The sequence below is a fragment of the Pristiophorus japonicus genome, chromosome 17 (assembly GCF_044704955.1).
Source record: "Pristiophorus japonicus isolate sPriJap1 chromosome 17, sPriJap1.hap1, whole genome shotgun sequence".
Classification (NCBI taxonomy): Eukaryota; Metazoa; Chordata; class Chondrichthyes; family Pristiophoridae; genus Pristiophorus; species Pristiophorus japonicus.
The window spans coordinates 34,723,674-34,740,398 of record NC_091993.1 but is presented as its reverse complement, the minus strand read 5'-3'; the positions used below and the strand labels follow the sequence as shown (position 1 = coordinate 34,740,398).

General features: G+C 44.1%; 1 protein-coding gene across 4 annotated transcripts in view; it reads right to left on the bottom strand.

Moving 5' to 3' along the window:
* Nucleotides 1-16,725, bottom strand: part of usp8 (ubiquitin specific peptidase 8) — a 42,897-nt gene that overhangs the window by 17,399 nt on the left and 8,773 nt on the right. For 3 of the 4 annotated variants that reach the window (XM_070858631.1, XM_070858630.1, XM_070858633.1), the window contains exons 2-11: nucleotides 15,424-15,617; nucleotides 10,678-10,822; nucleotides 7,713-7,798; nucleotides 6,874-7,039; nucleotides 6,450-6,498; nucleotides 4,902-5,070; nucleotides 4,614-4,776; nucleotides 4,066-4,210; nucleotides 2,706-2,935; nucleotides 993-1,571 (exon numbers count right to left, since the gene is read on the bottom strand). In XM_070858631.1, the coding sequence (XP_070714732.1) occupies nucleotides 993-1,571; nucleotides 2,706-2,935; nucleotides 4,066-4,210; nucleotides 4,614-4,776; nucleotides 4,902-5,070; nucleotides 6,450-6,498; nucleotides 6,874-7,039; nucleotides 7,713-7,798; nucleotides 10,678-10,822; nucleotides 15,424-15,527 (1,836 nt within the window). In that variant the 5' untranslated portion in view covers nucleotides 15,528-15,617. Of the gene's footprint in view, nucleotides 1-992; nucleotides 1,572-2,705; nucleotides 2,936-4,065; nucleotides 4,211-4,613; nucleotides 4,777-4,901; nucleotides 5,071-6,449; nucleotides 6,499-6,873; nucleotides 7,040-7,712; nucleotides 7,799-10,677; nucleotides 10,823-15,423; nucleotides 15,618-16,267; nucleotides 16,617-16,725 lie in introns of those variants that run through there. The other variant, XM_070858632.1, reaches the window with a different exon arrangement.

Below are 16,725 nucleotides of genomic sequence, written 5' to 3'. Positions count from 1 at the left end.
CCCACTCTGACTGAGCCCCATCACTGGACTTCACTCCAATGTGCCTCGCTCCACAGCTTCTCCACCAGACACCTCCGCCTCAGCCTGAAGCAATGCCTCAAATCTGCTATTTTAAAATTAGATGGCTAATTACAGAGAGATTCCCCACTTTGATTACTAATCCTATCCAGGCCACTGGGAAGGGAGAACGATGGACCAAGCAGGCTGAAAGGGAAGACCCCGCCCAGTCTGCTGTGACTCAGCTTCCAGTTGTTCATTTCTGGTCCAGCACATCACCGAGTAGGACACAGGTTTCTCATCCTGACTGCCAAATATCACCTGGATAGTAATTCCAACACACCACCATGGGGGCAGTGGTTCGTGGAAGGGGAGGAACAAGGGGACCACTTACTCAAAAGACACTGATGTGTAGCATGCGGAGATCGAAAAAGATGTGTAGGAATTTACAAACTGATCAGCAGCTAGGAGAGATTGTAAAAAGCATGACATCACAACAATTCCAACACAGGGCATGAACACACATTGGGGCATGGCACAGATCGTCACTGTACTAAGCTTGCGATCTCCACAGCCCAGTAGTCATCACTGGGAGATAATGAGCAAAGGGCATGTATCTCACGCAGCCAGGAATTATGCAAGGGAAAGAAATCACAACAATCTGAGACAATCGTTCACAAGCCACAAACATCTTAGCAGCCAGCTTCAAAGGGACACTAGTGAGGACTTGGTACTCGATCATAAAGCAGCTGCAATGTGGTGTGGTGACTCCAGGCGAGGATAACCAGCAATTTAGGAAAGTGCAGATATAGCAAAAGGAGGCAGAGGAGCTGTAAACACAGGCACAGACACAGGCCAGCAGACTAGATTATAGCTGGGCATTTAAGTTCTCTTTAAAATGGATAATGATAACAGTCATTAATTTTATCTGGTTAGTGCTATCTTACTTCAACAGTAATTATCTTTTCTTAATGCAATGTTTGCAAGTGAAGTACCTGCTTTGCTAGGTTTGTGCCACTGCACTCTGGCTCGGACACAGATTGCTCTCCGTCACTTTTCCTTGAATCTACTCGATCTTTCATCTGACTTTCAATTTTGCCCTTTTCTTCCGGAGATTTATTTTCTTGCTCCGCTAACCTTTTTCTTTCTGCTTCTTCTCTCCGGGTTCTGTCCCCCAGTTCCTGCGGGTTCCGTTCCTCATCCTCCCCACGCTCCCTCTCTTGCTCCGCTTTTATTGTCAACTCTTTTTCTTCCTCCGCCCGCTGTTCTTTCTCTCTACGCTCTTGTTCCTCCCTTTCTCTCTCCAATCTCTCCTTTTCTTTCCTCTGCTCTTCCTGCCTTCGCTCACGCTGTTCTTTCTCCTTTCGGGCCTTCTCGCTAATGAGTGCTGCTTCAGCGTGGATCTGATTTCTTTCTTCGTCAGTTAATAAATTCTGTGGTTCCACAGGTGGCTTTGTTGACCGGTCAGGAATCACGGGTCCATTGTGAACAGGCAGATTATCTGCTCCAGCCACATCAGATTTGAGTTGAGACCTATCTGGCAGTTTCAGTGAAGGTTTTTTAGTTCGATCAATCTGTTCAAATACAGAAAAGTACAATTGTCTTCATGATAATTTAGAACCATACAAATACATTCACTTAATGCGACAAAAATAATATTCAGTACCGGTGATCCGAGATAACAAAATATTCAACTTGTACAATAGAGGTGCAGAACAAGCTAGTTAGATCTTGGAAAGGAAGGGTGGGCAAGACAACAGCACCCGCAATTCTCCACCCACTTTCAATCTCAAGCTGTGCAATCAACGCAACGTACGAAGTAGAGCAATCAGAAACAGGGGCCCATTGACTGCTGTCGCCCGCCCGCCTGCTCATGGCTGGCTGCACCATCAGCAATGCCCAGAAGCAGGTCAACACCAGCAACCAGGCTGGGGAAGGAATATTGATAACCCAATTGTTGTACTAGGGGCTATTTTAACAAGTTCAAACAATAGATCATTTGATATTCCTCTGATACTCATAACAGATGAAAATCTAAATTTAAAAAAAAGCTGCACAAAAACAGGTTATTTAATTTGTTTTGCTGCATGGAACCTGCCCTCAGAGTTAACAGACGAAGTGGCACTTTTGGATAATCTAAAACTAATCTGAAGCAAGAGCTATGGTGCTCCCAGAATACTGGGACGGTCCCACAATGTGCCAGCATGGTTACCCATGTATTTTCAGTGCTAGAAATGAAACAAAAGCCAGCTGCTTGGCAACAGGGGAGAATGGTGTTAATAACCAAAGATCCTCACTTGCTGTTCCCTGGGCTGAGCTGACGTGAAGGTTTTCAGACGTGAAACTTAGTGACCAGAGTAACTGCTTCATCCAAGGACATCACCTCCTGGTGTTCCTGGGAAGACAAATGCCAGCGTTCGCATCTCAACCAACGCCAGGTGTTCCTGAAAACCTGACTCAATTGGGGTGGCTAAGTGTTACAGAAAAGGGTTCGCCCAGCAATTTCAATGTTACTCGGAGCAGCTGCCAAGCACCGAGGAGGAAAGAAAAACAAAATGGAGGATGCGTTGACCAGCAATGGACACTGGCAGTTTTGCTTTTGTTTCATTTTGGAAATGGGGAGAGGGAAGAATACAACTGCGAGCAGAACTACAGAAGTAGGGATATGGGAGGACAGGGCACACATTGTACTGATATATCGCATGTACCTGTGGAATGGTTTTCACCGCAGTAGGCTGCCCAGTGCCTGGAACCCCAAGACCAGGGATACCATTAGTCACATTTACAGTTTCCATGCTGACTTTCTTTGTTATCTCTTCAAGCTCAGGTACATGTTCATTAAAACTCTCCAATTCTTGCAATGCCTTCTTTTCATTCAGGTCTCCAGAGGGTGGGGGAGGAGGGGGCGGTTCCTCCAAGGATGGGTAACTAAAATTCACTGTCATAAAAAACGAACAGTATTTTATTCAAAATTGATTTAGCACTTTCATTAATATATGAATCACTCCCTTGATCGCCTAATTAGTAACGGTAACATGCGATGCTATACCAAACTACAGGGTAGAAGGCTCTGGACAATGTCAGCTGCCACAGCAATTGCGGCACTTGGCTGGCATCAGTGCCCATTGACTAGGCAAGATCGAAGAAAGAGAATTATCCAGGGTTGGCACTTCTGATCAATATCCAGTGACCCCTTCCTACAGGGCTGGCTGTAATGACTTCCACAGTTGAATAACCTGTGTCACAGGACCGGGCACATAGACACCGCACCAGAAGGCTGCCAATGCATGCGGCACTGTAGCTCAACAAGAGTCAGCAATTTCAGGGGTGAAATAAGGGGGGAAAAATGTGCAAACACAGTCAAAATCACTGTCACACCCAAGATCTACACCCAGTTCTATTGCAAGGTCACCCACAGCAATGGGAGCGGTTTTTGCTGCAGGTTTCAATACTTTCTATTATGAGAGCATTTGTTAAAGCAAGCCTTCCCCACTTATTTCCTCATTTTAATTCCAAGTCACTTGGCCTCAACAGCTCAGGGAGTGGGCACAGACTGCTACCTAGCCCAGTCCCAATGACTTTTAACTAGCCAGCAGGACCTGCCCAGGCTTTACCGATCTTCCGTCTTAAATGATGTCGACGTTGGCTATACACAGCCAAGAGCTGGGACTGGGATTAGCAGGATGCTGTCCGCTCCCATTCCATGTGACTGTGCACTGCTACACCAACTCTCGCTGCCAACACACCACCCAAGCTTTCATCCTGTATTCTTAGGAAGGCAAAACAAATGCCAAGCTGAACCATTTTAAAAAGACGACTCAAAATGCAATGTTATCTTGTGTTTCCTCCATCTCGCCTGCAGGTGGAGCAGGAAGTCTTCCCATTAAAACTTTACTAAACATGGCACCACATAGTGCAATGGGCCGTCTCAAATTCTGCATACAGTTTGTGGCAAACTTATATTGTGAATGCTTTGCCGTCTTCTATTTAAAAAAGATGATATACTCGGGAAAAATTGGTTTTGGTAGCGAGCAGGCCATTGTATGTTCAGGAAGCAGCAGTACTTACAGGACACTCTGACAGCTCCACGGGATTCTTTCTTGGGAGCAGTCACTTGTGCATTGGTGGTGTACATTGGGTAGCAGAGAAGCCAGCTGTCATAGCCACCTTCCAACACCAGCGGTTCACTCCGAAGGATTACGTGGCTATCCCACTGCATCAGAAACATTTGCAAGTTGAAAATTCAGTAAACTAAGTTACCTTGCACGTTCCCTCCCACCACTCAAAGCTTTTATTAATGCCGTGATCATGAATATAAATTGTGACTCACCCTGTGATTTTCACATCTGTTTTGTAGGTTTGGGCTGGGAATCAAATGAAGGGAAAATAAGAGAATCGTTCCGCCTCACTTCAGTGCCTCGCCAAGTGGCGAGCAATGCTGCACGTGGGCGGTAGACCTAGGGCACGGTGGTATTACGGGGAGGGGTCAAGTCAAGGATATCAATTCCCCGTTGGGAACTGGGAGGGGAAAAAGTAACATTTTGATGGACAGTTACGATGCACGCATGACACGAGAGGTGTAGGAGAATCTTTCTGGAAAAAAATTAGTTCCAAACCTTATAAAGTGCATCCTTGAGGCTCTGAAGAATGGTTCCTGTTTTCACCTGGTTGATGGAACTGACCCAATCCAACAAAACAATGTAATCAACAAACTGCCGCTTTCCCCATGTGTCTTTTGACTCCTCCGGCAGTTTCAGCTCTATCTGGTTAACAGTGATGCTGCAGAAAACAGTTTAAAAAACATGACTTCCTATCTCCCTGCAGTAGTTAAATATCTTGTTACAAATCGCTTTAAAATAATAGCAGTCACCAACACTATTCTAAACTTGGGCTCAATTTCCTACCCCGGGTTGACAGCTTCCTCTGGCACACTTATACAGCACGACCTGGCCACGTGTATGTGAGATTCCTGGTAATCCTTGTAGCTTCGAGCGTCCATAATCATCACCCCAGTGTTTTCATCTTGAATCATGGCAAACAGCTTTTCAGCACTGATTGCCCCTCGAGGTGAATCTGTTTCCCAAAGAAAAGGATGTAATTAAAGCGGCTGATAGTTCAAACAATAGTGGGAGGTGGTGAGAGGAACAGCGATCTGTAAAACACAAACTCCCTTTTACTTTGTGATCAAGTACAGAAGCCAAGAGAAAAAGCAATCCTGCTATAAACCGTTCAACACGAGGAAATTGGCTATGCTTCAAACCCGGGTCACAGGGATCAGTGGGTGATTGCTCCCAGGCTGCTGCTGTTCTATAACCAGCTATTTACAAATGCACAAGAAATGCCTTTGGTGATTGTCCAAAACTTCATTTTTCTCCTCCTCTCAGTTCTCTGCAAAGAATTGGCATCCTCTCCCCGCCGTCAGTCGAAGATGGAAAGTTCTTTAATATGCAGGCGGCGAAGGAGTTGGGCTGACACTTCAGAAACTTGCCCCACAGAGTGGCCAGAGTATGCAACGGCATCATGACAGCTGACACAGCAAAAGGGAATGGGAAATGCTGGCAACAGGTTTTACCATGGGAAAGATGTGGCCACAAATCACAACAGGAAGTACACAAGAAGTTTAATGCACAGATTTTCATTTATTTTTAAATTTGAAATTCCCATCTTCACAAGCCCAATCATGCTAATCATTGCACTGTGGGGAAATGAGGAAATGTTTATTCAACCACATTTCCACATTCATAATAAACCAGCATTTCAACTCAAGAAATGCAAGTAATACCATTCTAAAACTTGGGAGAGTATAATTCAGTCACTCAACCCGAGAATGAGTCACTATCTTCTAAATCAGAATGCAGAAAGTGGGAGAGAAAGCGATGCCTCCTACATTGAAGTTTCAATTATTGATATAAACCACCAAAAGCAAGGGACCTAGTACTGAGACCTGTGGAACTGCACTGGAAACATCCCTCCAGTCACCTGCTCCCACCTCAGGACCACTGGCAAAAACCTGGAACCAGTCAGGGAATGTGATGCAGGAAAATAAATTCCAAAAGGTAGCTAGTTTTGGCTCCCCCCTACACCATACAGGCGGAGAAGGTCCTGGGTTCAATTTCCAGTCTATGTTGAGTTAACTAATCCGAGCTGTCAATTGTCAGGGCACGAGAAGTAATCACTGTGCCCACCACTAGATGGAGCTTGGCGAGGGCTCCCACTCCTGACTGCCATCCAGTGACCACTGCTGGAGGCTGAATGAGATCAGGGTCAGGCTGACCGAGTGACATCACTGACAAGTTTAGAATTAGGATATGTTGATGGGGTGAGATGAAGAGGGAGGGGAGGAGGTGATGTGGAGCATAAACACCGGCACGGACCTGTTGGGCCATATGGCCGTTTCTGTGTTGTAAATATTTTGTAAGTTTACTTTCCAAGCAGCACCGACAGAACCTCACCATGACGCTCTGCACTTGTTTCTTTGATTTCACTTAATTCACTGTCCTCCTGAAAATAAAAACAGAAAGAAACTTTACAAACTCGCTCTGGGTAACATTCCAAACATGCTTAAATTATATGAACTTTTCTCTCTTCCCACTTCAACTATTTTTAAAATTTCTGCAATTCATTAAATAAGATAAAAGCTCAAGTGCCATATTTTGATCAGATATTCCTGTTGTGCAGCACAGAAGGTTGGATACCGATTCCAAGTCCTTTTTGAATAGGAATCCAAACCTAGGGAGATGCCCTTAACCCATCTATTTTGTGCAATGTGCGGACATACTATCCCCTGAATTTAATTTAAGCATATATTACAACAATGTTGTTGTAATTAGAGGTCATTTCCAATGCAGGATAATAATTATTCAACTTGTTTTGAACCTTTAAGTTCCTTTTCTTAATGCCATCCAGGTCTGATGAACTTCTAGTTGCTGCTTTCAAGCTGTTATCTCGTCCCTTGCTTTTTGCTTCCTCCTGCTGTTTTCTTTTCTCTTCCCACAGCCTTTCATTTTCTTCAAGCTTTTTGCACACTTCAGCTTCCTCATATCTAACAATTAAAAAACAACTTAGAATCTCTTGCACTAGTTTCCCAGTTAAAGACAACCGATTGGCCAAACACACAGCAACATACGCTCAGAGACGAACGTTTCTGTATAGGGAAGAAGTGTCTGTGCTACAGCACTCGAGCGGTGATTAAGTGTGGGGCCTGGTAATTGGTCGAACAAGATCAGAACCTGGGTGGCTCAACGCTTGAAAAGTCTGGGTTCCGGCCAGCTAGCCGATGGGCAACCCAGTCTGGAGACCGAATTGTGGACAAATCCCAGAAGATGTACATGAACAACAATACCATTTATACTGGGAAATGCAGCAAGATCATGAAACAGCAAAATGGTAAATGGTAACGGCAGAGGATGCAAACTGACAGTAAAATATGGCAGAGTGGCAGATAAGGAACCAAAGGTTAACACTGAAAATTGGGTGTGGAGATAAATCGAAAACTGAAAATTGCATCACAGTGGGAGTGGGACTGATGTCAATGGTGGTGTGCAACATAGAGAGAAACACAGGCTGAGAACAGGTTATTAGCTGCATGGCAGGCTTTGATGAATAAATAAAAGGATTAGATGGACCATCAGAACAGCTCAGGTGGAATCCAGTCAGTTTGTACGACCCTAGCCCACTATTATAAACCTTACAGGAATCAGAGCCACTGCACAGACCTTAACTTGAGGCTTTCAGAAAGCCTTTCTGCTTCTTCTATGGCTTTTCTGAAGCTTGTAGGGCCAAGTAGAGAAAGGTAGTAGTCCTGAAATAAAACACATTACACAATTATGTACCACAACAGAACCACCAAAACTGCTGTGCAGTTGTGAGCAATAATGGTTGCAGACAGCCAAGGCTGCAAATACACTTCAGGTCAATCAGCCTCGAAAGGAGAAAGACGGGGCAACACTTTGAATGTTACCTTTCATCAGAACTGGAACAACCAGGATGGCAAAGTCCTTTGATGGGTTGACTGAAGCAGGGTGGAGAGAAAAAGTGCAAGTCAGGTGCGAACAGTGACATTGTTGTGAAAGTAAGCAACAGGGCTGCACTCGTGAACTCTCCCCTTCATTCCATTCTGGTCAGTTATATGAAGGGGCTATCCCAGTCCACCATGACCTGTTTGGATGAACCATCACACTTATTCACCTCTTTCACGTGTGCATGTCTAGAATTTAATTTTAGATTCTGCATTTGCTGTTAGTCTTTTACATTAAAGACAGGTCCACATTGGATAAAGTCCTCACCCTTTTCAAGCAGCACATTGCTCGCATCCTTCGACAGCAGCAATACTGATAGGCTCGCGGCGGAAGCAGCAACACTTCCTTCCTTTCTCCTCCCACCAAAACATGACCCATTGCTGGGCTGGGAAAAATCCCAGCTTGAAAAAAAATCTCGGCACACTTAGAATATTTTAAAGACACTGCCAACACCTCATTGCCCTCCCCACAATTAAAATCTGAATGGTTTCCAGGTTGTAAGACATCAAAGCCTAGGCTGTCAGAATGGTAGGTCTGGAAAAGCCCCATCACACTGCGGGGCTCAGGGTCAGGTCTGTAATTATTTTTAGTTAAATTCATTAAACGGCAACTGCATTTCTAACATAGTAATATGTCCCAAGGCATGTCACAGGAGCATAATGTAACAAAATTTGACACCGAGTAATATAAGATATTAGGACAGGTTACCAAAAGCTTGGTGGAAGAGGTAGGTTTTAAGGAGCGTCTTGGAGGAGAGGGGGATTTAGGGAGGGAATGCCAGGGCTTAGGGATGAAGGCACGGCCACCAATTGTGGAGCGATGGAAATCGGGGTTGTGCAAGGGGCCGGAATTGGAGAAGCCTTGCGACCTTGGATGGTTGTAGGTCTGGAGGAGATTATAGAGATTGGGAGAGGCGAGACCATGGAGGGATTTGAAGATAAGGGTGAGAATTTTAAATTCGAGGCATTGCCAGACCGGGTCAATGTAGTAAAACATAACTAACTTCACTTTCTTAAATTAATTTTCAGCCATGTACTTAGTTTCCTTTCACACCATCTCTTATTAACCAATCAGTTTCCACAAGCTACCGTACTAGCTTCTGTGTGGGAAACAGTCAGCAATTTGATAAATGGAACAAGAGAAAGGTCTCATCATAAATGAAAATAAGTACTTTTTAAACAGGCAATCTCCAGCTAGTTAATACAAAACACTGTCATTGGTCAAGCTTCAAACTTGGCAGTAATCAGATTTGTAATTGGGTTTCAAATTTAGAAAGCTGTGCAACTGAAGTGAGCAGATAGTCTCCATCCTTAAGAGTGCCCATTACACACCGACATCCAGAGAGACAGATCATGAAATACTGACTCCCTCTGATCAACATCGAGAAACAGTGGGACTGACTCTACACAGCCTTGAAGGGATCAGTGACCATCATCAGCTCAATGACTGCAGCAAGTTCATCCAAAAGGACCTCCTGAAATGAATGAGACATGCTGGAAGTGAAATTAAAACACAGACAGGAGGGAAAATGCCCCAATAAATAAAAAGGATGAAATGAAGGTCCGCTAACAAAATTGCACCTCATGTTTTAAAGCGGCACAGTCTGTGATTTTCTTAACAGGTCTTTAATAATAAAAAAATATGTTCCTGTTTTTCCATTAAATAAGAGAGGAATTGACCATGTATTTAAGGGGTACAGTAGAGCAGTGGTTATGCTACTTGATCAGTAATCCAGCAAACGGGTCGTAGAATTTGAGGGAGGAAAAAAGAAGCAAAGAAAGGACAGACTTATTCAACGCCTTTCACAACCTCAGGACATCCTAAAGTGCTTCACAGGTAATGTACTTTGGAAGTGTAGTCACTGTTGTAATGTAGGAAGCATGGCAGCCAATCTGCACACAGCAAGCTCTCACAAACAACAATGTGATAATGAGCAGATAATCTGTTTTCTAGTGATTTAAAATCAGCTCCTTTGTACAGTCAGGCTTAGCAACTCAAGAAACCTTAAGCATGGTAGCAATACACTGGAGAGAAAAATCCTGCACAATGTGTTCATTCCATCAGCAGCAACAGCCTTGCAATCACCCCCAATTCATCCCAGCATCGTGTCGCTCAAAATGGTTCCTGCAGACACGCCTGGGATAAAGCCCTGGGAAGCTCGATGTTCTCACAATTCATGTGGGCAAAGTACAACAATGTGACATGCCCATGACACCACCACTGGAGTCAGTGACAGCACCAACTCCTCCAGCACAGCTACCCTAAGAGCTCAGAAGCACTCAATTTTAAAACTTAGAACAAAGAAAATAAAGTTGATCACAACTCGGATAGAAATTTGGCAATAAAATGTATTCTTCTATATACTTGCTCGCATACTGCACACTACATTACAGTATACTTAGAAGCCTCGTCACCAGGACTCCTTTACAAGTAATATTAAACGGTTGCACAATAACTTCTTCCAGGTCAGGCAGCCTCGAGTACAACTGTTTACATCTAGCAATTTTGTGAAAATTTCCCGAAGGAACGACTTTACTAACACAAATCATGCATTGAATGAGCAGAGTGCGATGGGTATACCCTAGCGTGCATGTTAACTATGCCAGCTCTATGATCAGTGTTGGTGGTATTAGCTGTACAGTACAACACAATAGCCAAGTACCTGCTGGTTTTTGAAATCGGCCTTTTTCCGAATGAGATCATACACAGCCAGGTACTTCATGTAAAGAACATATGCCTTTTCCTCATCTCTGTCCAATCTACACTCCTCCGCAGCCTTGAAAATCTTACAGGCACTAGTAACGTAGCTGAAAAAGAAAGGAAATAGTGAGTTAGACAAAGGCAACATTCTGATTAGCTGCAATAGGTTGCTGAACAGTGCAAACAACCTTCCTTGACCATTTAGTGTTAACATGCTCGGACACTGCACACTGACAAGTGTATTACATCATACTTAGATCATTAGCACTCCTTCACAACCAAGATTAAAGCTTCACCAAATGGCTCAGTTGATAAAACGCTATGGTAACTGAGCGACAGAGGGCAGGGAGGGGATTGGATTTCCAGTCTGTGCTGAGTTAGCGGAGCTCAGTCGAGGCAGCAGTCAGCATACGACAATCAGCCTTTGCACTTCTCGGCTGGAGAGAACAAAAACAGAGAGTTTTTTCCTGGTAGCAACCAATTATACTTGCTGAAATATACATGCCTGGCACCATTGAGTGAACACCAGATCAGACTTGGCTGTGATGCCCCCAAGGTTGAATAGTCCACTAGCACACTAGGCTCATGTACGAACAACAGCCACTTGACCAAGAGACCCCAGGGTGACTAGCAGCCATGGAACCACATCCCAATATGGAGTGTCCAAGAGAGAGAAGAATTCGAGGCATAAACAGGATCTGCATTCTCTAATGTTTTCATTTTTCTTTGTTGATTTTTGGAGGTGGAGAAATGGAGTATCTTTTATTTAAACTGTCAGTGCTGATAGCCACGGAAAGGCTGAGCTTCAATATCGTGATCAGGCCGCAGCAGCACTCCTCTCAGATTATTAGTTTAGCAACCTCCCGATCACACAACTTGCAATGCAAAATTTACATGGATTTACATAATTTCACTGACTTTTGTAATATTAACCAATCTGCAGCATGTGGGGGGGGGCAGTAACTGTGGACCAGAGTCCCAGCACAGGGCGAAGGGGGGGGGGGATCAGTAACTAGAGTCCCAGCACAGGGCAAGGGGATCCGCAATTAGGGGTGCATGCAATAAAGGTGCAGCAGTTATCATGGGTGACTTTAATATGCATATAGATTGAGCGAAGCAATACGGTGGAGGAGGATTTCCTGGAGTGCATAAGGGATGGTTTTCTGGACCAATATGCCGAAGAACCAACTGAGTGGGTGGGGGGGGGGGGGGGGGAATCTTAGACTGGGTGTTGTGTAATGAGAGAGGATTAATTAGCAATCTCGTTGTGCAAGGCCCCTTGTGGAAGAGTGACCATAATATGGTGGAATTCTACATTAGGATGGAGAATGAAACAGTTAATGCAGAGACCATGGTCCAGAACTTTGAAGGTATGAGGCGTGAATTGGTTAGGATAGGTTGGCGAATGATACTTAAGGGGTTGACTGTGGATGGGCAATGGCAGACATTTAGAGACCGCATGGATGAACTACAACAATTGTAGATCCTTGTCTGGCGTAAAAATAAAAAAAGGGAAGGTGGCTCAACCGTGGCTATCAAGGGAAATCAGGGATAGTATTGAAGCCAAGGAAGTGGCATACAAATTGGCTAGAAATAGCAGCGAACCCAGGGACTGGGAGAAATTTAGAACTCAGCAGAGGAGGACAAAGGGTTTGATTAGGGCAGGGAAGAGGAAGCTTGCAGGGAACATTAAGATGGACTGCAAAAGCTTCTATAGATATGTAAAGAGAAAAAGGTCAGTAAAGACAAACATAGGTCCCCTGCAGTCAGAATCAGGGGAAGTCAGAACGGGAAACAAAGAAATGGCAGAACAATTGAACAGGTTCTTTGGTTCGGTATTCATTAAGGAGGACACAAACAACCTTCCGGATATAAAAGGGGTCAGAGGGTCTAGTAAGAAGGAGGAACTGAGGGAAATCCTTATTAGTCAGGAAATTGTGTTGGGGAAATTGATGGGATTGAAGGCCGATAAATCCCCAGGGCCTGATGGACTGCATCCCAGAGTACTTAAGGAGGTGGCCTTGGAAATAGCGGATGCATTTACAGTCATTTTCCAACATTCCATTGACTCTGGATCAGTTCCGATGGAGTGGAGGGTAGCCAATGTAACCCCAGTTTTTAAAAAAAGGAGAGAGAAAACAGGGAATTATAGACCGGTCAGCCTGACATCGGTAGTGGGTAAAATGATGGAATCAATTATTAAGGATGTCATAGCAGCGCATTTGGAAAGAGGTGACATGATAGGTCCAAGTCAGCATGGATTTGTGAAAGGGAAATCATGCTTGACAAATCTTTTGGAATTTTTTGAGGATGTTTCCAGTAGAGTGGACAAGGGAGAACCAGTTGATATGGTGTATTTGGACTTTCATAAGGCTTTCGACAAGGTCCCACATAAGAGATTAATGTGCCAAGTTAAAGCACATGGGATTGGGGGTCGTGTGCTGACGTGGATTGAGAACTGGTTGGCAGACAGGAAGCAAAGAGAAGTAAATGGGTACTTTTCAGAATGGCAGGCAGTGACTAGTGGGGTACCGCAAGGTTCTGTGCTGGGGCCCCTAGCTGTTTACTTTGTACATTAATGATTTAGACAAGGGGATTAAATGTAGTATCTCCAAATTTGCGGATGACACTAAGTTGGGTGGCAGTGTGAGCTGCGAGGAGGATGCCATGAGGCTGCATAGTGACTTGGATAGGTTAGGTGAGTGGGCAAATGCATGGCAGATGAAGTATAATGTGGATAATGTGAGATTATCCACTTTGGTGGTAAAAACAGAGACACAGACTATTATCTGAATGGTGACAGATTAGGAAAAGGGGAGGTGCAACGAGATCTGGGTGTCATGGTACATCAGTCATTGAAGGTTGGCATGTAGGTACAGCAGGCAGTTAAGAAAGCAAATGGCATGTTCGCCTTCATAGCGAGGGCATTTGAGGACAGGGGCAGAGAGGTGTTACTACAGTTGTACAGGGCCTTGGTGAGGCCACACCTGGAATATTGTGTACAGTTTTGGTCCCCTAACTTGAGGAAGGACATTCTTGCTATTGAGGGAGTGCAGCGAAGGTTCACCAGACTGATTCCTGCGATGGCAGGACTGACATATCAAGAAAGACTGCATCAACTGGGTTTGTATTCACTGGAGTTCAGAAGAATGAGGGGATCTCATAGAATTGTTTAAAATTCTGACAGGTTTAGACAGGTTAGATGCAGGAAGAATGTTGCCAATGTTGGGGATGTCCAGAACCAGGGGTCACAGTCCAAGGATAAGGGATAAGCCATTTAGGACCGAGATGAGGAGAAACTTCTTCACCCAGAGAGTGGTGAACCTGTGGAATTCTCTACCACAGAACGTTGTTGAGGCCAATTCACTAAATATATTCAAAAAGGAGTTAGATGTCGTCCTTACAACTAAGGGGATCAAGGGGTATGGCGAGAAAGCAGAAATGGGATACTGAAGTTGCATGTTCAGCCATGAACTCATTGAATGGCAGTGCAGGCTTGAAGGGCCGAATGGCCTACTCTTGCACCTATTTTCTATGTACCTAGAGTCCCAGCACAGGGCGAGGGGGGAAATCAGTAACTGGAGCCCCAGCAAGAAGGGCAACAGAAGAAAAGTTGAAAAACAGATCACTTGAATGGACAGAAGGTGGGAAGGATCTCAGTAATAGTGAGCTGTTGCACAATACAGGACCAGAATCCAGGACATCTGCTCGACATCACTTTGAAATAACGATATTATGCAGCATTATATCTGGATTGACAAATGCCTATTAGTTTTAAGACCTCATTTTCAAACCAATCATTAGCCACTCTTATTCCATCTCTCAGCCACTGTACTAGAATTTGTTCCGATTACATTATTCCTACTAGTGCAGGCCCCATGTATTTATATTTTCCTTCCTGAAGCTTTGTATTCCTTGTTCCGTTACCTACAGCTCTGTGCCTGCCATGGATCATGTTTTAAACAGCTGGCATACAGCACTTGCCAATCTGCACTTGCTGCAAAAGGATGCCCAGGTAATGGCACTGCAGACTGTAGTCTGAATATCAGATTCCAGGATGATCAGATCAGCCATGATCTTCTTGAATGGCGGAGCAGGCTCGAGGGCCATATGGCCTACTCCTGCTTCCATTTCTTCTGTTCTTACGATGATTTTGGAATAAATTCTAATTTGGGGGGTTAGCCCCACACTCCATAATCACTCAACTAGGATTCGCATTGCAGAGCAAATCCCCCAGTGAATTAATTAGACTGAGGTCTCAAAAGCTACAGCTTTCACATCAAGTTCACTCAAAATGAGATTCAATTAAAATAAAATACAACTTGTGATACAAACCCCAAGGCAACCAATCATCAAATCTTACAGCACAGAAGGAGGCCATTCGGCCCATCGTGTCTGTGCCAGCTCTTTGAAAAAGCTCTCCCAACGAGTCTCACTCCCCCTGTTCTTTCCCCGCAGCCTGGCACATTTCCCCCCCTTCCAAATATTTATCCAGTTCCCTTTTGAAAGTTATTATTGAATCTGCTTCCACCGCAATTTCAGGCAGTGCATTCTGATCATAACTTACAAAAAGACCACAGTGGTGCAACTCAATTACTTTATTTAACCATTCGAGTCTGCATTGCTCAGTTTTCCTCTACTGAGCTTTTACAGAGATTTATTTAGATTTTATAAAAGGAAAATTTAATTCTGATGCATATTCCCTTACTTTTTGGTGCTTTTCTTTTCCAGTTTCACTTCTGCTTTCTTATTAAGATCGGCCAAGCAGGTAGAGAGATACAACTCCTTCACATCGCTCGATACTGCAGGCATTTTGAAGAAAGGTTCTCAATTGGTTTGGGACAGAAGTGGTCTCCTCTATATATTTTTGTTTCAACAGCAAGTAATATACACATACTCTGTCTGCAGGAAGAAGAGCAAGAAAATAATTTCTACCACTTGAAGCTCTCAGTACTTAATAGCTGTGACAATGCAAGAAAACTGACAGTTTGGGAACATTTTTTTGTGCCAATACATCTTTCAAATACATCAAGGGCAGCACAGTGAACAAAAACTACATGTCCTAGAATTTCTTAAACCACAAGAATAATTTGGCCATCAAACCAAATTCACGCTGTCACAGAGACTATACCAGGCCGGGACATGCCCACTCAACACAGCCAATTCCACTGATGGGGGAGCAGTCCTGCTCAGTTGCAGTCTATTAAGCAGAAATATGAAACAAGTCTGAGCAGCCATGAATAGAGAAGAGAATTAAGAAGCAACATAAAAATCCCCAACTTGGAAGCTAAAAGAATTTAAGGCTCACGAGAACATCTATTAGTCCATTAAAAAGCAGGAAATCTGTTGGTCCATTTCCTTGAAGGTGGACTATTCTCTGAAAACAGCAGGTAACCTGTGAAGGACAATCATCCCAACAACACAATTTTCCCAAAGATATGGAAAACATACTTCATCAAGGGGGGGGGGGGGCGTGCTCAGTAGGGAGAGAAAAGAGCCTTGCACCTGGATTAATGGACGCCAAGGTATTTAAAGCCAGTTGTTGTACTCACAAACAGGTGAGAGAATGAGGTTTGTGATGGGTCACCCACAAAATCTCCTGCACCCATTGGGAGGAAGCATCTGTGTGCTCAGCACTTCCTCAAGGAGTCTGGCCAATATTAGGCAGCCATCGCTCTTGGGAAGCACAGGCTCCACGTACAATATTTGGGGCAAAGCATTTCCCTAACAATGCACCATTTTATCAGGCACAGCAGCCCAATCATTTTAATCCCAATTTGTATTACTCAGACATGGGGCACCCAATATATTGCACAGAATTCAGACATTGTCTGATTGAGTCGAGACGCTAGTGATATAGGAACATCTCGAATTAAGACAGTTGGACAGCTAAATACAACATTCTGTCTTGGGTCAATCCGAAAATCTGCTCTACCGACCCTCCATAAACTACAATAAACAGCCCAGGGTGGGAGTCCAGGAGAAGCGGCTTGAGAGGCAGAGAGTAACT